Source organism: Meles meles, chromosome 11 (genome assembly GCF_922984935.1).
Source record: "Meles meles chromosome 11, mMelMel3.1 paternal haplotype, whole genome shotgun sequence".
Taxonomy (NCBI): Eukaryota; Metazoa; Chordata; class Mammalia; order Carnivora; family Mustelidae; genus Meles; species Meles meles.
In genome coordinates this window covers 35,220,333-35,246,471 of record NC_060076.1, presented here as the reverse complement: position 1 = coordinate 35,246,471, position 26,139 = coordinate 35,220,333, and the positions used below count along the sequence as shown (strand labels likewise).

General features: G+C 35.5%; 1 protein-coding gene across 2 annotated transcripts in view; it reads left to right on the top strand.

The window, feature by feature from the left end:
• Positions 1-422: 422 nt before the first annotated feature.
• Positions 423-26,139, top strand: part of ZCCHC7 (zinc finger CCHC-type containing 7) — a 253,110-nt gene continuing 227,393 nt past the window's right edge. Inside the window, exons 1-2 of one of the 2 annotated variants that reach the window (XM_046022994.1) lie at positions 423-518; positions 6,023-6,653. In XM_046022994.1, coding sequence (XP_045878950.1) covers positions 6,044-6,653 — 610 coding nt within the window. In that variant the 5' untranslated portion in view covers positions 423-518; positions 6,023-6,043. Of the gene's footprint in view, positions 523-6,022; positions 6,654-26,139 lie in introns of both variants that reach the window. The other variant, XM_046022993.1, reaches the window with a different exon arrangement.

Genomic DNA, 26,139 nt, shown 5'->3' with positions numbered 1-26,139 from the left:
TCTCACTTCGTCTCCCACGCCACGTGGCACAAAGCTGGTGCCCTACAGGTCAAGCAAGGAGGAGGCGGAGCCCATCCGGAAACCTTCTTAGGGGCATCATGGGAAATGTAGTTTTCTTTCTGGGCTCAGAATGGGTGCCTGTTTTCCCCTAGTTTTGACTACTAAGAAGCATCTCCTGTGTGCAAGTCAATCAAACCAAGTGTTCCCCATTACAGATGCATCCCAGGTATCTTTGAAAGAAGCCATGAAGGGGAAGGGGCAAAGCAAAGAAGGCAAACCAAAAGATTGTCGGGGGCGGGGAAGAGAAAGGGTTAACAGTTATTACGCACGCGCACAGAGGGCCCGTGGGGTGGGCGGGGACGGAAGACGACTCCCGGGAGCTGTGTTTTCCCCGGAAGTGCCTTCCCTCCTCCCCGGTCCGCGCGGACGCTGTTTCCTTACCTCATTTGTCCTCGCCCCTCCCCGTCCCTCTACGCGTTTTGGTTCCTGGTTGGTGCTTCCTGGTCGCAGCCGCGGCAGTGAGTATGTGTGTGACGGACCCCAGCCACCCGCGGCCGGGGGACCCCTGCCCACCCTCCGTCTCTCCCGCTGGGCTGTGGAACTAGCGCGTGTCCCCTCGCCGGCCTCCGTGTCCTTCGTCTTGCCCCCGCTCAGGGCAGGGAGCAGCTCGTGTCCCCTCAGTCGCGTTCTGCCTCACGCGGCTTGGCTGACCGGCTGGGGTGTTCGCTTCTCCCTACCGGGCCAAGGGCGAGGTCGTGATTCAAAAAGCTCTGGGCGCCCATGGCCTCGGTGGGGGTGGCGTTTCTGCCTGTTATTCCTTCTCCCCTTCCCCAATTCCCCTGTTTTTTGGGGGAAGCCGGTCCGCCCGTTACACGCGTAGGTCCTGCCGCCCCGAGGGAGCCCGGCCTATGAGGACCGGACAGTCCCAACTCCAGCCTCTGCTGTCAGAAGCAGCAGCTACAGCTGTGGGACCAGAAAAATTTAGGGAATTGTGCCCCTTTCCTCATGTAAAACAGGGAGATTTGGAATGTGTTAACTAAGATTTGCTTTATCCCGCACATTCTGTGACCCCGCAGTTAACTTCCAACTTTAAGAGCTTCAGATGCTGTGGGAAAACTGGGAAATCAGCAGGCCTCGGCTCTCGTCGCGGCTCCACCTCTGACTCGTTGGTGACTCTAGGAATCTCTTGTTTAGGGTGAATTTATCTCTATTTCAGATTACAGGAGATCTTTATGCTCAGTGAATAAACAAGATTTTCAGAGCCCGTTTCCCTAGGGGAGCGTGCAATTTAGTGATTCTTTCAGGCCCCTTCCAAAGCTCTTGATTTTGTGTTTTGAATACTTGGCTGTCAACATCCAAAGACTTTTGAAGTGGGCTCTGTATATTTCAGACAGCATTAGGCTTTGGAGACAGTATTCCTGTTTTCCAGAATCTGAGGGTAGGGAATGAACTGAGGAGGATGGGAAATCAAGATTATAAAAAAGCCACACGGCTAAGGTACTGTGTAGTTAAGGGACTGAGGAAGGTGAGGGAAGTGTTTAGAGATCGGATTTGTTATCATAAAAAGATTGTATACTAAGAACAGCTGGACTTTTTTGAATAAATTTAGCATAATATTCTCCCACCAATATCTTGTATTCTGTCTTCCTTTTTGGGGGGGGGGTGAGTGTTATTTTGCACATTTGGATTCCCTACCACAGTCAGATTTGCTTCAAAGTGAAAATCATATTTGAAGAATGGACTGAAATTTTAGTACTAAACTCAGTAGTGTTCCCAATCTGTCACTGTCAGGATAGCTCACTAAGAGTATGTCAGAAATTTTAAGTTGAAAATCAGCTGTCTATTAATCAGTTTCCCGTGAGCATTGGACTTAAAATCAAGCTGTAAATTTGATTTAAATCTTACACCTATGTCATCAAGAAGAAACATTTAGGCCAGAAGTTCTTTGAAGGGAAATAAGAGCAAAAGGGCTCAGAATGACCAATTGATACACTGTTAGAGCAGAAGTATTGGCTTTAAAAACAGCGTAGTGAAATCTGAAAGCTTAAATAAGCCTTAAGTTGTGTAGTTTAAAAATTTTTAGTGAATGGAAAAAAAAAACCCTACTCCCACTTTTGAATGGTGAAAGCCTTTGCAGTTATTCTCTATAGCTGTTTTATATTTGTTAAGCCACTTTAATCTAAATAAATTTCATTCTCAAGCTGGTGTTGTAGGTTCTTACATGAGAACTATCTTTTTTGGTCCTGGGATTGGTATACTCTGAGTATCAACTTGCAAGGTTCTTGGATAGGAACTGACAAATTCAGATGTATGCTTTTCCTTTCAATTAAAATGCCTCTTTCATAGTTTTTACACTCTTCTGGAAAGTGAAATGCATATTTTTAAGGTAAATTTAGATGTTAAGGCCAAAACAAATGTAACTTTGAAGGAAGTTTTGTTTTGTTTTTAAATGTTTATGTAAAAGTACTTTGGAAAATTCAATGAAAAAGCCTTAGTGAACACTTGGCTGAGAGCCAGGGAAATGTGATCTCTCCTACCTATGTTAATCAGCCGCATAACCTTAGATAGCCTTCCTTATCTCTTTGGATCCTGATTTCTTTATGTGAAAATTGAGGAGGTAGTATGAGATAATCAGAAAGGTCTCTTTGAAACTTAAAATTTTGTGGCTCTCATAGAGACCTCATGTTACTTAGTTAAGTATGCTTGAGAATCGTACGTAATGGATGGTTAAAAAGCTAAGAAAGTCTTCTGGTTCAAGACATATATATTTATTTCATATTTGTCCTGAGAGTACACATTTAAATTAAATGCATTTGAATGTAATTAAAGTAGTAACATAAACATAAACCAAAATAGCCTCAGGCAAGCCTTAACCCTGGCAAGCATAAGCTACATAAAAAGAAGAACAAGTTATGCCGAGCACAATTTTCAAGTACAGAAAGTACAAAATCCTCTTAAAGGCCATAGGGGCTAAATTGTTAAATTCATTTTTCTACATTTCAAGGAAAGAGATAAACCCCTAGACCCAAGGAAGTCAGTTTTTATTATATTTATGTAGTTTTATTTTTGGCATACATTCACAGGTGTGCCCATGGCTCTTTTCTTAATCCCTTTCCTTTGGGATGGCTCCAAGAGTAGTACAAATTTGTAACTCTGTAATTTAGCTCTTTTAATTTTTTCTGGGCTGCACTGGAATTATGTTATTTATGTTTTATCAGTATGGATCCAGTGAGGATTTTGAAGGAAGTATAATTCCTTTGACTTATTTTAGAATTAATTTACCTATTAAATAAAAAGGAAAGAATTCATCTTTTATTTGAATTTCTCTGAGGCTAACATTTCAATATAAACTGATAAATGCTATGAGCATTATTATTCAGACAGCCACTTTTAAGTTGTGTGACAACAACAGCATAGCAACCTGAAGGACAGTGCAAGAATGGAACAGGTGTATTGTAGCTTTTAGAAGAAAAGGGCATTAAAAATTGGTTTCTTTCCTTCCTACCTTTATTGGGATATAATTGACAAATACCATTGTGTGAGTTTAAGGTGTGCATCATGATTTGATACATAAAATGACTACCGCATTAAGATTAGGTAACACAACCATCACCTCACATATTTTCTTCCTCTTCTTCCTTTTTTTCCCCTCAGTGAGAACATTTTATTTATTTCTTAATTAATTAAAAAAAAAGATTTTATTTATTTATTTGACAGACAGATCACAAGTAGGCAAAGAGCCAGGCAGAGAGAGAGGGGAAACAGGCTCCCCGCTGAGTGGAGAGCCTGGTGCGGGGCTCGATCCCAGGACTGGAGATCATGACCTGAACCGAAGGCAGAGGCTTAACCCACTGAGCCACCCAGGCACCCCAGTGAGAACATTTTAAGACCTACTCTCGTGGCAGATTTCAAGTATACAGTACAGTGTCGTTAACTCAGAGCATAATTATAATTTTTACTCCTAGCTTTATTGAGGTATAATTGACATAGAACACTATGTAAGTTTAAGGTGTGTGACAAAAGTTGGTTTCTTTATTTCTCTAAACAAGAACAAAAAACTCCAGCATGATGGTAGTGCATTTTTGGCTCTTGTTCATTTGGTTCTTGGAGTCAGCTGGTTGTATTACTAAAACCACCAACAGAACACCCTGACATTTTGGGCAAAGAACTGGTAAACTTAGAACAGCTAGTCTTTCTAAATTTGTATAGCTAAAAAGGAAGCAGAAAGAGTAAATTGTCATTGTTAATTGTTTTTTAGGCTGTCCCTGATTTTTTTAAAAAATTTATTTGACAGAGATCACAAGTAGGCAGGCAGGCAGAGAGAGAGGGGAAAGCAGGCTCTCTGCGGAGCAGAGAGCCTGACGTGGGGCTCAATCCCAGGACCCTGGGATCATGACCTGAGCCGAAGGCAGAGGCTTTAACCCACAGAGCCACCCAGGCGCCCCGGCTGTCCCTGATTTTTGATCAAACATGAGTTATTTTTCCAGAGCTCTTGTTTTGATCAATATTTTATCAGTACCTAATTGAAACATCTTCTGTGTAGATATTTGGTAATGATAAGAGAACAGTGGAATAGTTGGAGACAACAGTGAAATTCATCCCACCATAATTTCCATATTTTAGACACATACTAGATTTATTAGGGCTGAAGAGCAAATGCTAAATGATATTGTTCATTTATTTATTCATTAATTCATCAGACCTTTATGGAAGTCCTGCTAAATACCAGTTACTCTGCTTGGCTTTGGGAATCTGTTGTTTAACAAAGTGCATATAGTTTCTGCTCTCCTGGGGTTTGTGATCGTGTTTTGTGAGACATTTACATTGATTAGTAATTAGAACTGTAGTGTTTTGAAAAGCCTATAAAAGGGACACAATTTAGTCTGGTGGGTCAAGGAGAGCTTCTCAGTAAAAGGGATGTTGGGCCCCTGGATGGCTCAGGTCATGATCCCAGCGTCCTGGGATTGAATCCTGCATCAGGCTCCCTGCTCAGCAGGGAGTCTGCTTCTCCCTACACTTCCCCCTCCTTCCTGCTCATGCTTTCACTATCTCTGTCTCTCTCACATAAATAAATAAAATACATATATGTAAAAAAAAAGACAAGGGTGCCTGGGTGCCTCAGTAGGTTGAGCCTCTGCCTTCAGCTCAGGTCATGGTCTCAGGGTCCTGGGATCGAGCCCCGAGTTGGTCTCTCTGCTCAGCGGGGAGCCTGCTTCCCCCCTCTCTCTGCCTGCCTCTCTGCCTACTTGTGATCTCTCTGTCAAATAAATAAATAAAATCTTAAAAAAAGACAAAAAGGGATGTTTAAGCTGAGTAGAAGGATGAGCAAGATTTAAGATGCCCACAGTAGGGAGGTGAAGTGCTCCTAAAGCTAGTTTTGCCTCAGTTTTAGGTCCTTAGTATGTTTTTTATACACATCTTTATTGCTAGTACAAAAGTAAACCAAGGTTTATCAGATATTTTTATGTATTATTTTAGTCAAGGATAAAAAGGCCATGAGATTAATTTTTTAATTGAGAATAGAAATCTGCACTAAAACAGTAAATATTATGATTGTTTCCTGTAGTGGATTTTAATCAAAGTTGAAGTAATATTCGTATGTGACAATGCATACCTGAATCAGAACCAGGGAAGATGATGAAGAATGGATGGAATAATGAGAATGACTTAAACTATTCTGGTGATTTTTCACATTTTAGAGAAAAAATTGGTGTCTGAAATAGTGGATCAACCTGTCTTTCCTTTCTAGCATACATGCAAAATATGGTATTTCCATTAATAACTACCACTCAATTTGTTGGAGTAATTTTCATTTGGAAGGGGTGGGCATTATTAGAGCAGGTCATAGCAGGATTTAGAAATCCTCGAAAAAAGGGTACTGTTAAGAGAAAAAGGTATTTTAATATGTTATTGAGAACAATGATGGCCTTCACAGAAGTTAGCTCTAAGGTGATATTATGCATTAAACAGGCATGATCTGAGCTTTTAAAATATATTCTCTGTATGATTTTCTCTTTTACAGCATCAAGGTTACTGACTTCCCATGATGTTTGGTGGTTATGAGACCATAGAAGCGTATGAAGATGACCTTTATCGTGAAGAGTCATCTAGTGAACTGAGTGTTGATAGTGAGGTGGAATTTCAGCTCTACAGCCAAGTTCATTACTCCCAAGATCTTGATAATATCATTAGAGAGGAAGAACATGAAGAGAAGAACTCTGGGAATTCTGAATCATCCAGTAGTAAACCAAATCAGAAGAACTTAATTATCCTTTCAGATAGTGAGGTCATCCAGCTATCAGATGGGTCAGAGGTCATCACTTTGTCTGATGAAGATAGTATTTACAGATGCAAAAGAAAGAATTTTAGAGTCCAAGCAAAAGAAAGGACTGGAGGTCCTCCTGCCTCTCTTCATTCAAATAAGTTGACTGATAAGAAATGCAAGAGGAATATTGAGAAGCCTAAACCTGAAGAGATACCGGGTACAATCCGAGAGGTTATGATTATAGAGGTCAGTTCAAGTGAAGAGGAAGAGAGCACCATTTCAGAAAGTGATAACGTGGAAAACTGGATGCTGCTGGGATGTGAAGTTGATGACAAAGATGATGATATCCTTCTCAATCTTGTTGGATGTGAAAACTCTGTAAATGAAGGTTAGTATCATATTGGCCATTTTGAAAAATAATACCATCTTTAATAAGGAAGACTGCTTTTCCTAGACAAAAGACCAATAGGGTCTGCTCCATTTAATTCCTCATCTTTTGGTCTTGTTTTTTGGCTTGTTTCTAATGAGACTCTTACCAGTGGCTACTCTAATGGTGGTCTGTCTGAACATTAGAAAGAGTATGTCAGAATATCAAAGACGCTCTGCTTCTACTGTAAGCAAATCATAGCTGCTTCTTCCTGTTTGGCTAGAGCCGGTTCTGGACCTGAAATCTTAGTCCCTTCTCTTTCTGCCTGGTATCACAGGTGAGTACTGCGTCCATCTCAGACGTTGGTCCTGTGCTCTCATTTGGCCAACTCTGTGGGGACTGCCTCTTCCTAAGTGATTTGCTTGGCCAGGAGTTAGCCAGGCAGCCAGCATGGGAAATGCTTGATATGCTGAGGATATGGAATTAGTATTGAGATTTTAGGAATTCCGTGGTTAAGATAGGCTCTGTAGAGCTGTAAGTCTATAGTAAACTGTAGGAGGAAATGCAAATTCTTAGAAACACATCATTCAAGGATTGGAATTTTGGTGTGGACTTTGTATTCTTTCTCTCATAGTCTTGATGCTTAATTCCTTTAAGAACTCCCTTTAGTTTTTCTTCCTGTATGCCTAATGCCTGGTCTCTTGCAGTAGTTTCCTAAATGATCTTTTACATCTTCCCTGCACAATATTGTTAAACTAGTAGTCTTGAAATGCCCTTTTATTCATAGTACTTTACTGTGCCCCAAACCTTTAATAGTACCTACTTGTTCTCAGAGGAAATGATGATATTGAATGTAGGTTATGCTTTGGAGCCCCAGTGACTGACAGACCTTTTTTTAAGGATACAAACTTTAGGTTTCTAGGCCATAGGGTTTCCTAACTACTTAACTTTACCCTTGTGGGAAAGCAGCCACAATACCTAAAGAAATGGGGTAGGTATTCCAACAAAATCTTATTTACAAAAACAGGTGGCTGGCTCAGTCTGTCAAAGGCCAACCCTGAGAAGTTGACAGCAAAAGAAAGAAAAGAAAGAGAGTGGTAGTTAGAACACAGAGTGGAATTAAGTGAAGTTTTATCAAAGTGAGGTAGATCTGATAATGTTTTTAGAGAGACAGGAGCAAGGAGGGGGGTACTTTTGAAGGAAAAATTAAACCTGTTTGATGAATTGGGATAGTGGGGGCCAATTAAGAGATGGGATCAGGTGTGTATGTCTGAATTAGTCTTAAAAGGGAAGAGACACACCATTAACTTCTAAATCATCAGATATTTCTAGAGGTAGAGAAGAAAGAATAAATTCAGATGGGTTGCAGATGAGGGAATATGTGAGGATGTGTTTGATTTTCTTAGGAAAATGAAAACAGAATTGGGAGTGGAAGTGGGCAGGGGGGTACTTAGAAGCTTAGAGTGTGGAAAGCTTGTTTGAGTCCTTTGGGGAATACTTTCAGACTGTGATTCCCAGTGTTTTGTTTTTTAAAGATTTTATTTATTTATTTCACAGACAGAGATCACAAGTAGGCGGAGAGGCAGGCAGACAGAGAGGGAAGCAGGCTCCCCGCCTAGCAGAGAGCCCAGTGCGGGGCTCGATCCCAGGACCCTGAGACCATGACCTGAGCCGAAGGCAGAGGCTTTAACCCACTGAGCCACCCAGGCACCCTGATTCCCAGTGTTTTGAAGATTGCAACCTTTTTAGCTTCACAGCAATTTGTGGGCCCCCACGTGACTGTAGTTATATTTCTAATATGAGAAAATGCATATTAGCTACTGTTTTAGTATTCTTTTATGTGATGGGGTTTTATTAACCACAATGTCTATATTTGAAAAATAGTAGTACATATATATGTATATGTCTTTATATAATGCATGCCTCTGGGCACCCCACTGTGGTCACTAATCATGCAGGTCCCCAGGAGTCTGAAGCTCATATTTGGGAAATCATTGTGCCAACAAATCAATAATAGGTTTACTTAGAAGTGGTATTCAGTCCAAATTGCAACAATATGAGCTTGTAATGAACTCACTTTGAAGGATTTCATAACTTTTTTCAGTAATATTTGGCAATCTGGAGCAAGATTATGGAAACCAAATCATCCAGGGCTAGGCATACCGTCACAGAAGATCGAAAGCATTTAGCCCAGTCTTTCTCTAAATTGCCTAAAGTGATATCTCCTGATATCACACCTAGCTTCATCAAACACGTGTTCATGATGATGAGCCATTTTTCTTGAATTCAAGTTTTCCATGTCCACCATACTGATTTTTCCATTTGGTTACCTTATTGTCATTTCAGATTTAATACACTGAAAGGTTTGGGAAATTGAAATGAAAGGTTATTTTTCCACAGAAAGAGGAGCAGGTTAACTGAGAAGTAACAGTAGAACTAGCGTTTCTCAGGGCAAAATGAAGGAGATTGGTGAGGAGTAGTGAGAATGGGGTAGAGGGTGGCTGAACCGTATGGAAATGAGGATTCTAGAAGAAAGGGAATGGTAGATTTAGTCAGGTATGTGTTATAGGAGTGAGGAAAAGAAAGTTGGTAATTAGGTATATAAAGAAATCGGCAAACAGTTTTAGTGTTTCATGTTGTAAGTAGAGAATAAGAAGCATGTTTGTTCTTGAACTGCATTTTTGGAGGAGGGGATATTTGTGTTTATTTTTATTGAGGTGAAATTAGCATAACACAAAATTAACCTTTTTCAAGTGTTCAGTTACTGGTGTTTAGTACATTTACAGTATTATGGAACCAGACCAAAGGAAACCCTGCTCTCATGGAGCTCTTTATTCCTTCTCCCAGACCCTGGTAACCGCTAATCTTCTTTCTGTCTCTGTGGATTTACCTATTCTGGATATTACCTGAAGATAGAATCATATAATATGTGACCTTTGTGTCTGACTTCTTTCACTTAGGATAATGTTTGGGAGGTTTGTCCATATTGTAGCATGTATCAGTACTTCATTCCTTTTCAGTATATGTGCTGCCGAAGCGAGCACAGTACTTCATTCCTTTTCAAGGCTGAATAATATTCAATTGCATTGTTATACCATACCACATTTTGTTTATCTGTTCATCAGCAGATGGACATTTGGGTTATTTCCACCTTTTGGTTATTACGGATGGTGCTACTGTGAACATTCATGTATAGGTATTATTTGAATACCTATTTTGGCTATATACCTAAGACTAGAATAGCTGGGTTTTCTTTTTCTTTCTTTCTTTCCCTTTTTTTTTTTTTCCCCCCCTGAGGATTTATTTATTTATTTTAGAGAGAACGTGAGTAGGGGGAGGGAGGGAGGGTGTGGGAAAGAGATAGGCAGACTCCCCCTGAGCTTGGAGCCTGACGTAGGGCTTGATTCCACAATCCCGAGATCATGACTTGAGTTTAAGCCAAGAGTCGGTTGCTCAACTGACCAAGTGACTCAGGTACCCCTAGTATATCTGGGATTTTCATGTTTCGCTTTCTGAGGAACCACCAGACTTTTCCACAGTGGCTGCACCATTATACATTCTCACAGTAATTTATGAGGGCTCCACTTAACTGCATTGTTTTTAGCAATGACTTGTGATGTTGTATATTCTATTTTGATGTGGTGGTATGATCTTTGTTATTTCTTACAGTTTTTTCTCTTAGTATTTTGGTATTTATACTTGTTGTTTATGTTGGCTTATGTTTTTCTAGTATGGCTTTTATTTTATTTCTTTTTAGAGAGAGAGCAGGTAGGGAGGGGCAGAGGGAGAGAGAGAATCCCAAGCAGGCTCCATTGCCCAGTGTGGAGCTGGATGCGGGACTTAACCCCATGACCCTGAGATCACGACCAGAGCTGAAATCAAGAGTCGGATGCCCAACTGACTGTGCCACCCAGGTGCTCCTCTAGTATGGCTTTTTTTTTGCATTAAATGTTCCTTATATCTTTTCATCCACTTAAGAGTTTGTAAAGAAACTGATTCTTATAGCTGTTCTGTTAATGTGTATAAATTTGTAATACCTTTTCTGCAATATTCGTAACATTAGTAATAAGTGACATTAGCAATTAGATGCAAGATAAGTAATTCTGAGTAATTTTTGATTCCTTGCATTCAGTGTATATTACTGTTACATATTGAAATTTATCCCTTTGCTTCTAGGATTTGTTTCTTTGTTCCAGCCAAATCTAAACAAATTGGGCAATTTTGCGAATTAACTTGCCTGACTCTTATAACTCTGACAGATATTCAAATATATATCTCCTGTTTTATATCCTTGGTCTGCTAATGCCATAATCCTGTTTCTTTTTAGTTAATAAGCAATATATTCTGTACTGATGTTTATCTGAGTGTGGTCTTACTCTCTCACCATTATTTCCTGTTCATAAATAGATCTGAGTTCAGTTTATATAGTAGTCTTTAGAGAGATTTCTTCATGTTGATGGAAATGTGTAGAAATTCTGACATACTTTTGAAATGATGATGTTTAACCATAGCAGTAGCTATTTGGTATACTGCTTCTCCTCCTCCCCAAACCCTCAAACTATGGCATATTTAAATTATCAGTCTGATAGGAGAGATTAAAGACTCCTTGAAGGCAGGTCTTTTCCATACTCACAAGTTTCCCTATGATATTTAGAGTAATTCTTTGACATGTATTTGTTCTGTATTAATTGCTGAATGATCAAAATATTGGGCATCTACTCTGTAGTATACACAGAGGGGATTTTAAATGATAAAAGACATAGTTTTAGCCTTAAATGGCATTGTGTTTCATTGAAGAGACAGAATTTATGTAACATTTATAGAATTATTATTATTTAAATATTTATTTTAGAGAGAACACTTGAGTGTGTGTGGGGGATGGGTCAGAGGGAGAGAATCAAGCAGGCTCGCCACTGATCAGGCATCCTACTATGCAGGGCTTGATTCCCAAGACCAAAGAGATCGCGACCTGAGCAGAAACCAAGAGTCTGATGCTTAACCCACTGAGCCCCCAGGTGCTCCTATAATATGTGTGTGCGTATACACACACACATGTATATACTAAAAATAAGCTAATACTAAGAAGAAGCAAAGTAATTTATGGAAGTCTCTTCTTAACCTTGGGAGATAAGTGTCTTAAAGTCCTGATAATAGGTGTAATTGAAAACTTAATACTTTATAAAAAATAGGATTAGTGAATTTGAGGTTGAAATGAATGAATGAAGGACTATGTAAGTACATACATATTTCCCATTTAATGTCGTTAAATTTGTAATAATGAGTGCAGAACCATTCTTGTTCTGTGGAAACTTCAGACCATCCCCATTATTTAAGTTTCAGTGAGAGGCTTACGTATATATTTTCTCTTAATATACAGGCAGATGGTACATTACTTGGAGGCATTTTTTCCTTACCGTTCTTCCTCTGAATGTTTGATACTTTTCTGATTATATGATTTGATGTTCTTTTTATTATTATTATTATTATTATTATTTTTAAAGATTTTATTTATTTATTTGACAGAGAGATCACAAGTAGGCAGAGAGGCAGGCAGAGAGAGAGGAGGAAGCAGGCTCGCTGCTGAGCAGAGAGCCCGATGCGGGACTCGATCCCAGGACCCTGAGATCATGACCTGAGCCGAAGGCAGCGGCTTAATCCACTGAGCCACCCAGGCGCCCCTCTTTTTATTATTTTTTTAAGATTTTGTTTTTTACGTTATTTCTACACCCTGTGTGGGGCTCGAACTCACAATGCCAAGACCAAGAGTCACATTCTTTATTGACTGCTCCAGCCAAGTGCCCCTGATTGAAGTTTCTTTTAAAGATTTTATTTATTTAACAGAAAGAGAGCAAGTGAGAAAGAGAACACAAGTGGGGGGTGGTAGGCAGAGGGAGAGGGAGAAACACGCTCCCCACTGAGCAAGGAGCCTGACGTGGGGCTCAGGATCCTGGGATCATGACCTGGACTGAAGGAAGACACTTAACTGCTGAGCTACCTAGCCACTCCTGATTTGAAGTTCTTGATTAGCTTCCTGAGGTTCCGTTGAGGACTTGTGGATGTAACACATAACTTGCTCAGCCTACCCTTCCTCAACTAATGATGAGGACTTTGCTTATAATAAATTCATGCCAAAACATTGGCCCTTAGTCCCAATTTTATCTGGCTCTCAGCTTTCTCTACTGAGGGATGTAGGAATTTATTTCTAAGTTCTAGACTTCATTTCCTTCACTTTCTTTACTCTTTCCTAAGGCTTCCTTAATATAGCAGTGCCTGCACTGTCATTTGTTTTCCTTTTTAAAATTCTCACCCTTTAATTTATTTTATTATCTCCAGTACAAGTGACTTAAAATTCTCATATATTAGAAAGGTAGATCTCCTGGTTGAAGAAAGAGATGCACCAAAGGAAATAAGCGTGTTTCTTAATTTGTGAGAAGGATCTCAAGTTTGGGGAGAATTATTACATAAGATTGTCAAGTAATGGGGAGAGACAATATGTGCTTTAATAATTAAAAATAAGCCACTTATTTTCTTGCATAAGGAAGGGATATTAATAGCTCTAGGAGTAATTATTAACTTTTTGTTAGTTTTTTTATTATGGAGATTTTAAAGTATATAAAAATAGAATGTTATATCGGACTCAGTGTCCCATGAACCAACCCATGATTAGTCTTTTCTCAATTATAACTGCATGTCCCTGTATTATTTTGAAGCACATCACACCCATCATTTCATTCATTCATATATATATATGTGTGTGTGTGTATTTCTGAAAGGTAAGTTCTTAAGAAACATAATCACATCCTGATCATATCTAAACAAATTGCCAATGTTTCTTTTATTATTAAATACCCAGTTGGGGGCACCTGGTTGGCCAGTCATTTAAGTGTCTGACTCTTGATCTGAGCTCAGGGTTGTGAGTTCAGGGCCCGCATTGGGCTTCAGGCTGGGTGTGGAGCCTATATTAAAAGAAAAAAAGAAAGAACCCAAGAAGAAAAGACAAAAACCCAGTCAGCATTCAGATTTCCCATCCTGGCTCTCAATTTTTTTTCTTATAGTTTATTTGAATCAGATCCATTTATTGTAATTGATAACTTAAGTGTCCTTTATAGGTTCCATCTTTATTTTTTTATTCTCTTTTTCTTCTTCCTTGTAATTTATTTGTTGTATTAACTGGATTGTTCTCTAGAATTTTCTGTAGTCTGAATTTTATGGTAATGTTTAACATATAATTCCCTGCCCTCTGTGTTTAAATGACCTGGTAGTTAGATCTGGAAGCTTGATTAAATTCAGGTTTCTTTCCCTGTGATTATGCTATAAACTAGAAATATGGATAGTTCATTTGTTTCATTTTGCTTTGGATATGTTTATTTTTCAGTATTGCCTTTTACAAATTTAATTTGTTTTATAATTAGTAAAATGTCTCTAAGATTCCACATTTAAGTCAACAAGACAAGGTAAAATGTATTCAAGAAGTCTGTCTTCTGTCCAGTCTTCACCCTATTTTTGCTTTTCCCCTTATGGATAACTGTTCAGAGAAAATTGATGGTTTGTTCTTATACTAAAAAAAATAAGCAAATATGTATATATCTTTGTATTCTTTCTTCCCTTCCTTAAACAGTGGTATATTAGCCACATTTTACTCTACCCTTTTTTTTTCTCTGTAACATTATAGCCTGGAGATCAGCCCATAGTAGTATGTAAAGATATTCCTCATTTTTAGGACTGTGGACTATTTTTGGGTTGTCTGCACTACTCTGAGCTAGATACATTAGGTATGTAACAAATACATTTTAGAGGTGAATGAATGTTAATTTAAAATATTTTATGAATAAAATACTTTTACAGCTTTTCAAACCCATGTGGAATAGTCTAATTGCACTTTCACAAAAATGCTTTTTTTTTTATTTTTTTTATTTTTATTTATTTATTTGACAGCGAGAGACAGGAGATCACAAGTAGGCAGAGAGGCAGGCAGAGAGAGAGAGAGGGAAGCAGGCTCCCCGCCGAGCAGAGAGCCCGATGTGGGACTCGATCCCAGGACCCTGAGATCATGACCCGAGCCGAAGGCAGCGGCTTAACCCACTGAGCCACCCAGGCGCCCCACAAACATGCTTTTATACTTATTCCTGGTCTTAATGTTTGTTTCTCACTTAGTAATTTTGGAAGATTCAGATTTAGCGAAAAATTAGACTCAGATTTTAAAAAGCAGTAACTTTTGAAGAATGAAGAATATAGCATGTTGAAGAAGCTGTATTAATTCCTAGTATGTAACTGTTAACGTTACAGAATTTTACATTAACATAGAGCTCATTCAGTATTACAGTTTGACACATTGCTTCTTTAGTTCATCAGCATTTGGCGCATAGTGGATAATCTAGTAAATCTTAGGTGAATTTAATTGAAGTCCTACCTTTGCATATAGAGTAGTGCTCTTTACATCATACTACCACATGAAGTTGAAGTGAAATTATGGCTTGATTGAAGTGAAATCACAGGTTTTGAAATTGAAGTAAAATAATGGCTTTCAGTGACTTAGTACAGTAAGTCTTTTATATACATATATATATTTTAAGTCAGCTCAACCCCCAACGTAGAGTTCGAATTCATGACCCTGAGATCAAGAGTTGCATGCTCTACTGACTGAGCCAGCCAGGCGCCCCAGTGTTATAGTTGTCTTTGTGTCAAGCCCCTTTACTCCCCCAAAATATGCATATAAAAGTTTTGGGTACAATTTCAGAGGATAAAGAACTCATCTAGAGGTAATTGCAGGATCCTTGGCATTTCTTGAGCACCCAACCAAGACTTGATAACTAATTAAAATTTGAGTAGAGTTGGTTATCTGTTTGAATTTCAGTTTTTCAAATTGGCCATGTTTTATTTGATCTGGATATTTTACAAATGCTGCTTTTTTCTGCCTGGATCACTTTCTACCTTGCTTGATACCTACTCATCCCTTGGGTCTCAGTTTAAAGTTTGATTCTGAATGAGGTTACCTACAGGATCTTAATCAGTTGTAGTTATTATGTCTGTTACATTTCCTCAATTGACTAGCTGTGACTTTGGGTAACTTAATCTCATTATTGGTAAAGAAATAATTTTATTAAAGTTGTAAAGATAAAATGAGACAATGGATAGACTAAATTAATGTATAGAAAAATGTTTGGCTAAACTCTTCCAACTGCAGGGTGATTTTGGCAAGTATGGGCATATAGTTTCCACTTGGTATTTTGAATGGAAAGTTCTCAGCTTTTTTTGTGAACCCAAGTGCTTTTGAACATGTGTCTAGTATGGCACTTTCCTTAAATAAATTTTATTTGATTTGGTGACATTTTAGTTAAACTAAATCTAAAATCTTAAAATCTGTCCAATAGTTCCTTACTGGATACATGCAGTGTACAAGTCATTACACCATTTAGGTGTTGGGACTTGAGAATTGCTATGTAGTCCCTGCCTTTAGAAGCCATAAAATGCCTGATAATATGGAAGTTTCACTGTAAACCAGAGTTAAATACATTTCTACAAATTTAAGAGATGCTCTAGCACATTTCAAAATCATTTCTCGATGAATGTAATAGACTTAAAAAAAAAATCATTACATGGATAGGCAAAGTGTAAGACGGAATTAGAAAGTAGCGCTTTGAGCTGTGTCTTGAAGAATGCATAGAATTGTCAGTTCAGGGTAAGTGCAGGGAGGAAGAATAGAAGCTGAAAACCCTAGTAGGAACTTAAGACTGTATGGTACCACTAATGCTAAATTAATAGTTTAGTATGTTTCTGGGTATGATTAAGTATTTTAATAGCATGTCTTTTTAGAAACTTCCTTAGCCTAAATGAGAGAGGGTATTTATGTTTCGTATACTTTTTTTGTATGTGTTCAGAGTGCTGTTGGAAGATTTTTTGGTCATTATTTTGTTCCAGTGTTTTCCACCTGTTTCTTGTTTGTATATCTCCCTTTCCTTTAAAGAAAATTGGATATTTTATAAAATTTTAAGGCAGGTAGAAAAATTCTCTCAAATGGGCCAGGTAAAAGGTTAGTCAGCAGACAAGACCAGCCCCGTAAAGTGTATATTTTATGCAGGACTGTTCAAAGTAGAGCATGCCTTAAAATAAAATTTTAAGGCAGGTAGAAAAATTCTCTCAAATGGGCCAGTGTAAAAGGTTAGTCAGCAGACAAGACCAGCCCCGTAAAGTGTATATTTTATGCAGGACTGTTCAAAGTAGAGCATGCCTTAAAATAAAACTTTAGCTCCTCATAGCTTCTGTTCTTTACCATCTTTTAACATAGGGAAGGAACACATTCTGTTCCCTTCTGTTAGTTTGGGAACATTAATAAATTAGATTTTGCTTTCAATAATCTTCAGATCTTTAAGGTGGTGTTCTCGTGTCATTGACCCTCCCTGCTGCTCCCCCCCTTTCTGCATTCATCAGATAACAAGTCAGCTTAATTTCAATAAATACGGTTTCTTTGGCCTTTTAGGTCATAAGGGTGGGTTGCCATTTGACATATTTCTCATTGATGTATAGTTTAATTTCTGCCTTATAATTGAAAAATGGCCACATGCTAGAGTTCCAGTGACCGAGAACATCAAGGAGCTTCCTCCCTGATGTTTTCAGCTTTTGTAAGCCTGTACTACACAATTCGTAAAGCTGCTTTTGAACTGTGTCTCTGGTTGTAGCATGTCACCTTACACTTTACCATTGTAAGGGCATCTTTTTATTTAATTTCTAATTAGCATAATGACTTGAGCTGTGTTATTCACTGTTCCGTGGTGAAGTTGTCATAGGGAGAGAAGAAATAAAAATGTTCAATTTCAACTTTACTTGTGAATGGAGTGAAGTTTGAAAGCCTTTTATGGCCATTGTTCAGCAGACTGAAAATCTCATTAGAAATTCCAGAAATGCTAAGGCAGTTTTGGGTTGGATTTTAATAACATTTTGGAATGTTGATATTGTATGTTGCTAATTTCTGTGATTTCGCTTTTGATCAGCAATTTAGGTATGCATTCTTCCAAAGTCAGTTTATGACTTTTAGTCTAAATTCATTTACAGTAGCTTTTCTTTTCAACAGTGATAAATACTTAGAAAGAGAATTAAATTTTACTCTTTTTTTGACACTTCTTTTAGAAACTGATCTGATTTTCATATAAGATATATTAAATTTATTAGAAACTGCTTAATATGAAAATAACATGTATTTATTGAATGAACAACCTAGTTTAGTTGCCATCCAAATATTATTTATCAGCTACAGTTTTATATTTTTGATGGGATGGACTGGCATAAAATTAGATGGACAGGCAACATTTTCATTTTTTATCTACAAGCCATAGGAACTTGAATCTTGATGTCTGGGTAAAGAGTGTTGAAATGTAATTTTCATATAGCTGTTTGCTTTAAAAATAATCTATTGCATATAGTGATCACTTGTGTAAGAAATGAGTATAATTTATAGATAGTTTATTTTTATGGTCAGAATGTAAATTTGATGTTAACTGCATATGATTAGACTGTAGAACTTTTTTCAAAAGTACAGAATGGAGAGCATTTACTCTTTTTTCCCTTGTAAAAATAAAGACCATTCATGTCCCTATGTAGGAGATCCTGTTTTTAAGACTCTGCTAAATTTATATTTAATTTCAAAGTAATTTACCAATCTCTTGCTAACACTCTATTGGTTGTTAACACTTAATGAAATAAAAGTGTTGAGGTAATGGAAGTTTTTCAGCCAGAAATTTTTACATTCTCAATCATTGTTTATCTTTGTTTTGTTATACATTATTGTCATGGTTAAGTTTTTGGCATTTTGAGTTACTTGCCAAATTGTTGTTGATTCTTCTGATAATAAAGAAATATTTTAATTGAGCATACACCATGTGTAAGGACACATTTTCTTTTTAAATCATACCAATATACTTAAGAATATGTAAAGGAATAGATTCTACTTGTTTTTTTAGTGTTTGAATCTTGATCTGATAACATTAGTTCTGGATAGAGATGCAGTTCTGGGGATAAAAATTATTTTTGTAATATAGATTTGGATCCAGATATAAATGCAGTGTAATAATAGATTATTTAAAAGTGAATCTTGCCTGCTAAATATGTAATTTTTATTTTTATGACATTTTTACCTTAGAATTTCAGCTTTGACGTAGTTTTGGAAATAAGTTAACCATGTACTTGAGAGCATCTACTGTTATCCTCATCTTTTACAAATACATTTTAAGGAAGACAGTATAATTCTGTAGTGAGAAAATAATTTGTACCCCCCCACCTTTTGCCTAAATATAGAGTTAATTTGTAATTACCTCAAAATGAAAGAATGGCTGTTTAGAGCTGTTTATTGAGGGTTAAGTGTTTTTATTGGCAATTCCCTTGAAGTACATAGGTCACATTTGATTTTGCTTTGTAACTCAGTAGCGTTTGTAACAGAATTACCTACTGTAGGGAGAGAAAGCCTAAATTTCTAGAAAAATTTTTAATACTCTTTACATTTGTAGTTAATGAGAGATTCTAAAGATGTAGGAGATAGACTGATAAATAAGTTTGTTAAAGTAATTGAATTTTGCTTAGAAAAGTCAGGTGAGAGGAATTCAGGACATGGAGGAAAATGGCATATAAATTTAACTGAATGAGGGAGGTTTTAAAGAAAAAAATGTGCAACCACAGTGATTCTGTATGTTACTCCTTATGTATTAGTCATTAGTGTTAAGGGTCTGATTTAAACAAAAATGAATTTTTGGTTTTATTTAGAAATAGAATTGCTTTCCACTTTTCAGGAGGATTTCAATTGCCAAAAAATTTCATTGTTCTAAGTACTTGAAAAATTACCTCACTTCCATATGCTCAGTATTTTGCTCTTCATTCCATACCTTGTGTTTACTCTGGAATTTTGGTTTGCTTTAAAAATTATATAAAGGTTTTGTGGGAGAACAAATGTAACTTAAATATTGCCATAAATGTGTTATTTTAAGCTGGTATGATTGGCTTTTATGTATAAGAAATACTTCCCTGGAAGGGTTCATAGTATTCAATCTAAATATTTCTGGATAGGTGAATTACTGGTTAAAATCTATTAGGTCCTAAGTTGTGGAATACTTGTATTGGTTCTTAATACCATGACTGTCTTGGTTGTTGTAGAAGTCCCTTAATTCTTTTGTTTGAGATGTTGTAGTTTGGGAAATATTTTTTTACTTTCGGATTTAACCAATGAAACGTGATGGATGTATCATAGATAATCTAATTTTCAGACTGTTTTGGTTAAACTAACTTTGACATATAGTTTTTTGCAGGGCAAAGAGGAGTTGTGTTCAGCTGTATGATTTTGCCACCACTTAGGTTACCGTCAGAAGGGTCTTATCTCTGACTTTTCTTCCTTTTGTTAAATTTTTAAATAGTTTTAACATTTAAATATGGAAGGAGATAGAGTTGTGAAGCAAATTTGATTTGCTGATACTCCGTATTAAGCAATGAGAAACCTTTCTCTTCCTTTAGATATATCACATACATGTGTTTTGTTTTAAGTGGGGGAAAAAAGTTAATCTGCAGAAAGATATAATGTGGATATAGTTATTTATTTTTTGAAAAATTAGTAAAACAAATAAAGCTTGTGTGGAAATCTCAAAAGATCTTTAGTAGTGTACCTGCACCCTCAGCAGTCCCTTTTTATCTCTACAGATTTCTCTGCCTATTGTGGTCCTTTGCTCTAATTTAAATTTCCCATGGCTTTGGGTTGCAGACTTGGTTTTCTGCAAGAGTGCCCATGCTTACATGGTCATATATTCTGGGTGACTTTTCCACTTTTTCTTTTTTGTTATTTTGTTGATTGCTAAAGGGAAAGAGAGGTTTTGTTTTTTTTTTTTAACTTGTTTCTTTGTTTTGATCTTTCTTCCTTAGCCCATCTATTTGTATTTTGTTTTGTTTTGTTTTGCAGATTGGGAAGATTTATTGTGTGGCCTTAGATCCATGGGGAGTAGCAGGGAAAAACTAATTTTGTTATTGGTTTTGTTTTCTTAACCACAGTAGCAATTTAATTTTTGAGCCGTTGAGAAGCTCAAAAGATATGTTAGCTTCGATCATGAAATTGATAGAAAATTATTAATCCCCAAATTTCTATTTTAGTCTACTGTTGGAATAAAAATGTTATAGTTGAACTAAGTATGTAACTAGAAATACTAATTAGCTGTAAGTAGCTATTATAAAATTTTAATTTAAATATTACTGTATATTCATAGGGAAATCAGTTATATTCAAGCTATTCATAGGAAATCAGTTATTATCTGATACATGATTTCTCTTACATTCAGTTTTTGTTGTCCATGGTATGTATATATTCAAATGAATGTATTAATATACATTGCTTAGGAACATACATTTTTAACTTGACCAGATCTTAAAAGTGCTTATTACTTCAAAACATGTTTATTTTTCAAATGTGAAGAAATTTACTTTATAAAATAACTTTATGTTGGTGAATGTTAAGTCCTTGGAGAAGTGCTGTGGCAATTAAATATTGAGTAATTTGTTATGCTGTTAAGGGAACAGTAGAGGTCTTTAGTCCTAACATCTCCCCAAAACATTTTTTATTAATACTTGAAGACTTCAAAAGTAACAAATTAATGTGGTCAAAGTTACTTCTGTTTTACATTTGTTTTGTAAGGGTGCATCATACAGAAGCATTATTTAACTGAATTTTGTATTCATTAAATTACTAGAAGATAATAAAGAGGTTCAGTTTAGCATTTTAAATAACTGCAATAATTTCCCACTATATCATGAAAAATGGTGTCGTGTCATACTATTAAGTAATAGGCTGAAAGAACTTTCTAATTTTGATAAATAGGATCAAAAAAGAATTAATTTTGATAGGTTTAATTTTAGGGTTTTTCATTTAATTGATTATATACCATGTTAGTGAGGTATTTAAAATTCTCTTTCTGAGTATCTGTTAAGTACTTTGGGAATTGGGGTAAGGGGAAGCCTTCTTCTTTCTGTGTCTGCTAATTGTAGTGTTTTCTTATGGATTTTAGTTTTCCTAGCATATGAAACTGATTTATAGAATTTGTTATTACCAAGAAACAAATAACATTGAATTTTTGTTTTATGTAACTATTATTTTCTAGTTAGAGTTCACATTTTGATTTCTATCAAACGACTGCTCAGAAAGCCATATCTTTTAAAATTAGTGAGAGTTTCAAACTATGAAGGAAATGTATCCTAATAGTCTAATAGCTGTATTTTTCCATGGCACTTAATCTTTTGAATTTCTACTCTTTTTCATAGTTACAGAGCCTTCTTAAGTTTGTCATTATTCTTCCTAATTCTGATTTGTATTTTTAAAAGTATTTTATAAGTTTATTCTCAATGTTTGTATGTAATTATTGAGAAATATAAATAACCTCTAAAATATATATATTTCTTAAGATTTATTTCTTATTTGTTATAATAGAAAACATTTATATTTAGATACGAGTAATTTTGGTATTCATATTGAATCGGGGTATAATCTGTGATACTGAGAAAGTGATCCAACTGTGAAAGTATGCATCTTTAAAAATAAGAAGGAAACTTTCCATTAGCACATTTTACTAGTTTTACAAGTATTTGTGTAAAATGTTTTTAGTTCTTAAAGCTCATGGTAAAGATTATATTATGTTTAGCTTTAGTAGGAGAGCACTGTAGAGCCAAACTTGAAATTTATTAAGGAAAGAACAAACTGGTGAAGTGCTTTCATGCTATTAGAAAACTTCACAGACAATCATCAGACAACTTTTTTTTTTTTTAAGGACATCATTACTTGATGCCTTATCCAGTCTTTATTCAAAACTCTTGTTTTGTAGGATTTCTTTTCTTCTCCCTCTCTCTTTTCTTTTGGTAGTGGGTTGAAGATTATTTTAAAACTGAATGGCTAAACATGTATAGTAACTATTCAGGTATAATGGAAATACTTTTATTCTTGATATTCTTTTATGCCAGAAAATGTTGTGAAGGTAAGCCAATGAGGGTAAAATTTACATTGTTTGGTGTGGTAACTTTAGCTTTAGTTTTCTGTTTAGAATAGTAGGCTCTGATTAGAGCGTTAAGTAGAGGTGGTTTGTGAAATACGTAGTTCTCTTATTGCTTGGTAAGTTTGAGGTTTTTTTGTGTTTCACTGTTCTCGTTGATTTTGAGTGTTTCCACAATCTTTCTGTGAAAGAGAGAAGACAGGGAATAAGAACAGAACTTTTTCTGAGAGTTCACTTAAACTTTGACATACTCACAAAGTTCGATTATGATAAGCATTAAAATTTTAACTCTGTTCTTTATCCTAAATTAATTTAAGTCTTTACAGAATTAATAAAACAGTGCGTTAAGGCTAATTGTTAATGTTCAATGAAGTCATCATGTTCAGTTAATAGTTCTTTGACTATGGTGTTTGTTTGATTTTGTCAATATGATAAGCTAAAATTGTAAGAGTACAGAAACTGAATTATGTAAAATTAATTTAGATATTTGCCGTAAAGATAAAGTATGCCTTGGTGTGTGATAATTTTATTTCTTTGTGCTATAAGGACATCTGTTGGCTTTTAGGATACAGAAAATGTAGACCTTTTAATTTTAAATATTGATGTAAATTAACTGGAGTTGTATTTTTTTTAAATTGTGAAAACTTGAGATAAATATATAAAATATGCTAGTGGTTGATTTGTTAGATTTTCAGTGATCAGACGTTGTGAAAAAAGAGTAAGGCATGGAATTTTATTTTAATGAAGAAAATATACTTAATTTAAAAGTACTGATATTAGATCTAGAGAAATCTTGTCAAGTATAGTAAATCCACTTCCATAATTACTTTAAATCACTGGTTAGAGATGAATATATGAGATGCTAATATATTCTTTGTTAGGAGTCAGAGTGTTTCGAAAAAAAATGCAAAGGAAAAAGTAAACTGCTTTCAGACATATTTATACCACTTTAACATTGTTTGCTATTCGTGGGTTCATGTCACAAAATCCTGCAGAACTTCACAAAGGAATTAGGTGTGTTTTAATTCAGTAGGCTTGCTGAAAATTATTTTGTGATTAAATCTATAAAGGTTTACATAAGGTATTTTTTTAAATCAGTGATTCATCTTGGTGTTTTGTCTCAATTTCAGTCTTGTTAATTTAGACATAATATTATTGTTTTAAATATGTATTTCCAGTACTTTTATTGCTTGGATATATTCTTATTGTTCCAGTTACATTTTATCCATCTATGACATCTTATCAGCCAACTATTACTATTTTATTGGTGTTTTTGTATTGGTGTTTTAAAGTACAGACTTCAAGTCTAAAGTAAGAGCTAGGGTATGTTACAGTGTGTATGACCATTTCTAATTTGACCTGTTACTGTAAAGAAGGCTAACAAGTGTGTATGACTAGCCCACCCCTTCTGGAGCAGTTGAAACAGGCCTCAGAAGACTCAAAGGAATTCTTTTAACTCCTAGCAGGGCCACGGGGTCAATGTCAGATTTAGTCATGCTGTTATTTTAGCCCAGTGGTCCAGAGAGATGACTGAAAAGTGAGTCTTTTATTTCTTTTTTTGTGTGGTTATTAACAGGATTAAATGTAAGCCATTGTGTACTTAGTACCAATTAGTTTCTCATCTGAGAGGTTCATTATGATTTTTTGTCAGCCTTCGTCTTGTAATATTTGTTTCATTGTTTGATTAGTTAAGGGGCTGAATGGAGTAAAGAAAAGGTTAATAGCAGTGTTTTTAAATTCATTGAGAATTTTAATAAGTCAACTTTTCAGATATGTAGACCTTGATTGAAAAATGGGCCACATTGAAAATTGGCATGGAGGAATGTAAAGTTCAGTACATTGTTTAAAATTTTCCTTTTTCTGTTGTATTTCTCTACAGTCTTAAAAATAGTCTATCCTTATTATAATATTTTCACATTTTTTAGAAGTCTGCTTTATCTTCTTAAACATATTTCTAAAAACTATCTTCAGTTTGCTGTGAATATGTAAATTATTTTGGGAAGGAACATACACCAAAATACTCTAAAATTAAAAAAACTCTTCCATTTTGTAAATTAGAAACAGAGATTGAGCTATTAAAAACAGAACATAAGAATTCTAGAATAAAGATATTGTCAGGTGAAACAAGCCATAATTTAAAGGGAAGCAGCCTGAAAGTTGATTCTTCATGGCTATTATAAATAAATAAAAATACAAAGTTATAGGAGTTCAGAGAAGAAGAGCATGCCTAACTTTTAATGGCTTATTAAAATAGGTAGATTTTTTTTTAGATCCTTCACTTAAAAAAATTCTTATTAAAATAAGTGTTTCCTTGAGTAGCATTCCTCATTTAAAATACTGAGATATTTCAGTATAATTTTGGATAAAAATTGTTCTAATAATTGAATTGTGGATGCTGATTTCAGTTAGAAGTAAGGAATATAACCCACAGTTAAAAGGTGATAATTATTTTGTTACTAGGTAATTATCTGAGACAGTAGGTCTTAGATCCTGTTGAAGTGTACAGTTAACATTTTTACATGCATTCACTTTTAAATAAAAAAGCTGATTCAGGCTTGATATCACATTGTTTTTTACACATTAAAAATGACAAATACCAATTTATGTTTTATGACAGTTTATATATATAAAAATATGATTTTTATTTTTATGAAAATAGGACACCATTAAAAATATAAAAAATACGGAAAAGTATGAAGAACATAAAGATAGGCACAGTCCATCCTATCACATGGACCCACTAGTAACATCTTTGTGTATATTCAATTTTCCCTCCTGGGAATATTCATATATGTATAAATCAAGTCTTAAACGACATGTACAATTCTATATCCTGTACTTTCCTTAACATTGTAAGTATATTGTTATTACAATAGTCTCAGAAAATATGTTTTAATGACTATATAACATTATACTGTATAAGCACATCATAATTTATTTGACCTTTCCCCTATTTTGTGGGGAGGGTGGCGAAAAATTAACACAATAAATACCTCGAACATTTATCTTTGTGTGTGTTCTTATGTAGCTCAGAATGCATGGCCCAAACCTGCCACTTTCTGGGGAAATCTTTTTGAACATCAGCCCTTAATGGCCGTGTTATATACCTTAGGATAATTACTAGTTAAAACAAGTGTAAATACCTTACTATTTTAAGATACTCTTTTAGCTTGATTTATCTCATCTTGTTTGATGTGCTATATATAGATACAGTACCTTTGTACCACATCCTTTGCTACTGCCAAAGTTTTTTGGTACCTAGATTACTTTATTATGGGTGTTGGTTATAGAAGATTTTATGATCCAAGTAATTATGAAGCATATAGATTCTGATTATGTTTTTTTCTCAAATTGGTTTTGGACAGTGACTTTATAGTACTTGTGTATTTAGTTTTCTGAGAAATGCATTTCTTTTAAGTAAATATGTATGCTATTTTTCCTATTTTACTCTTTAATTGTGATTTGGAAAAGATTTAGATTCTCAAATTGAAAAACCTTATTTCTGA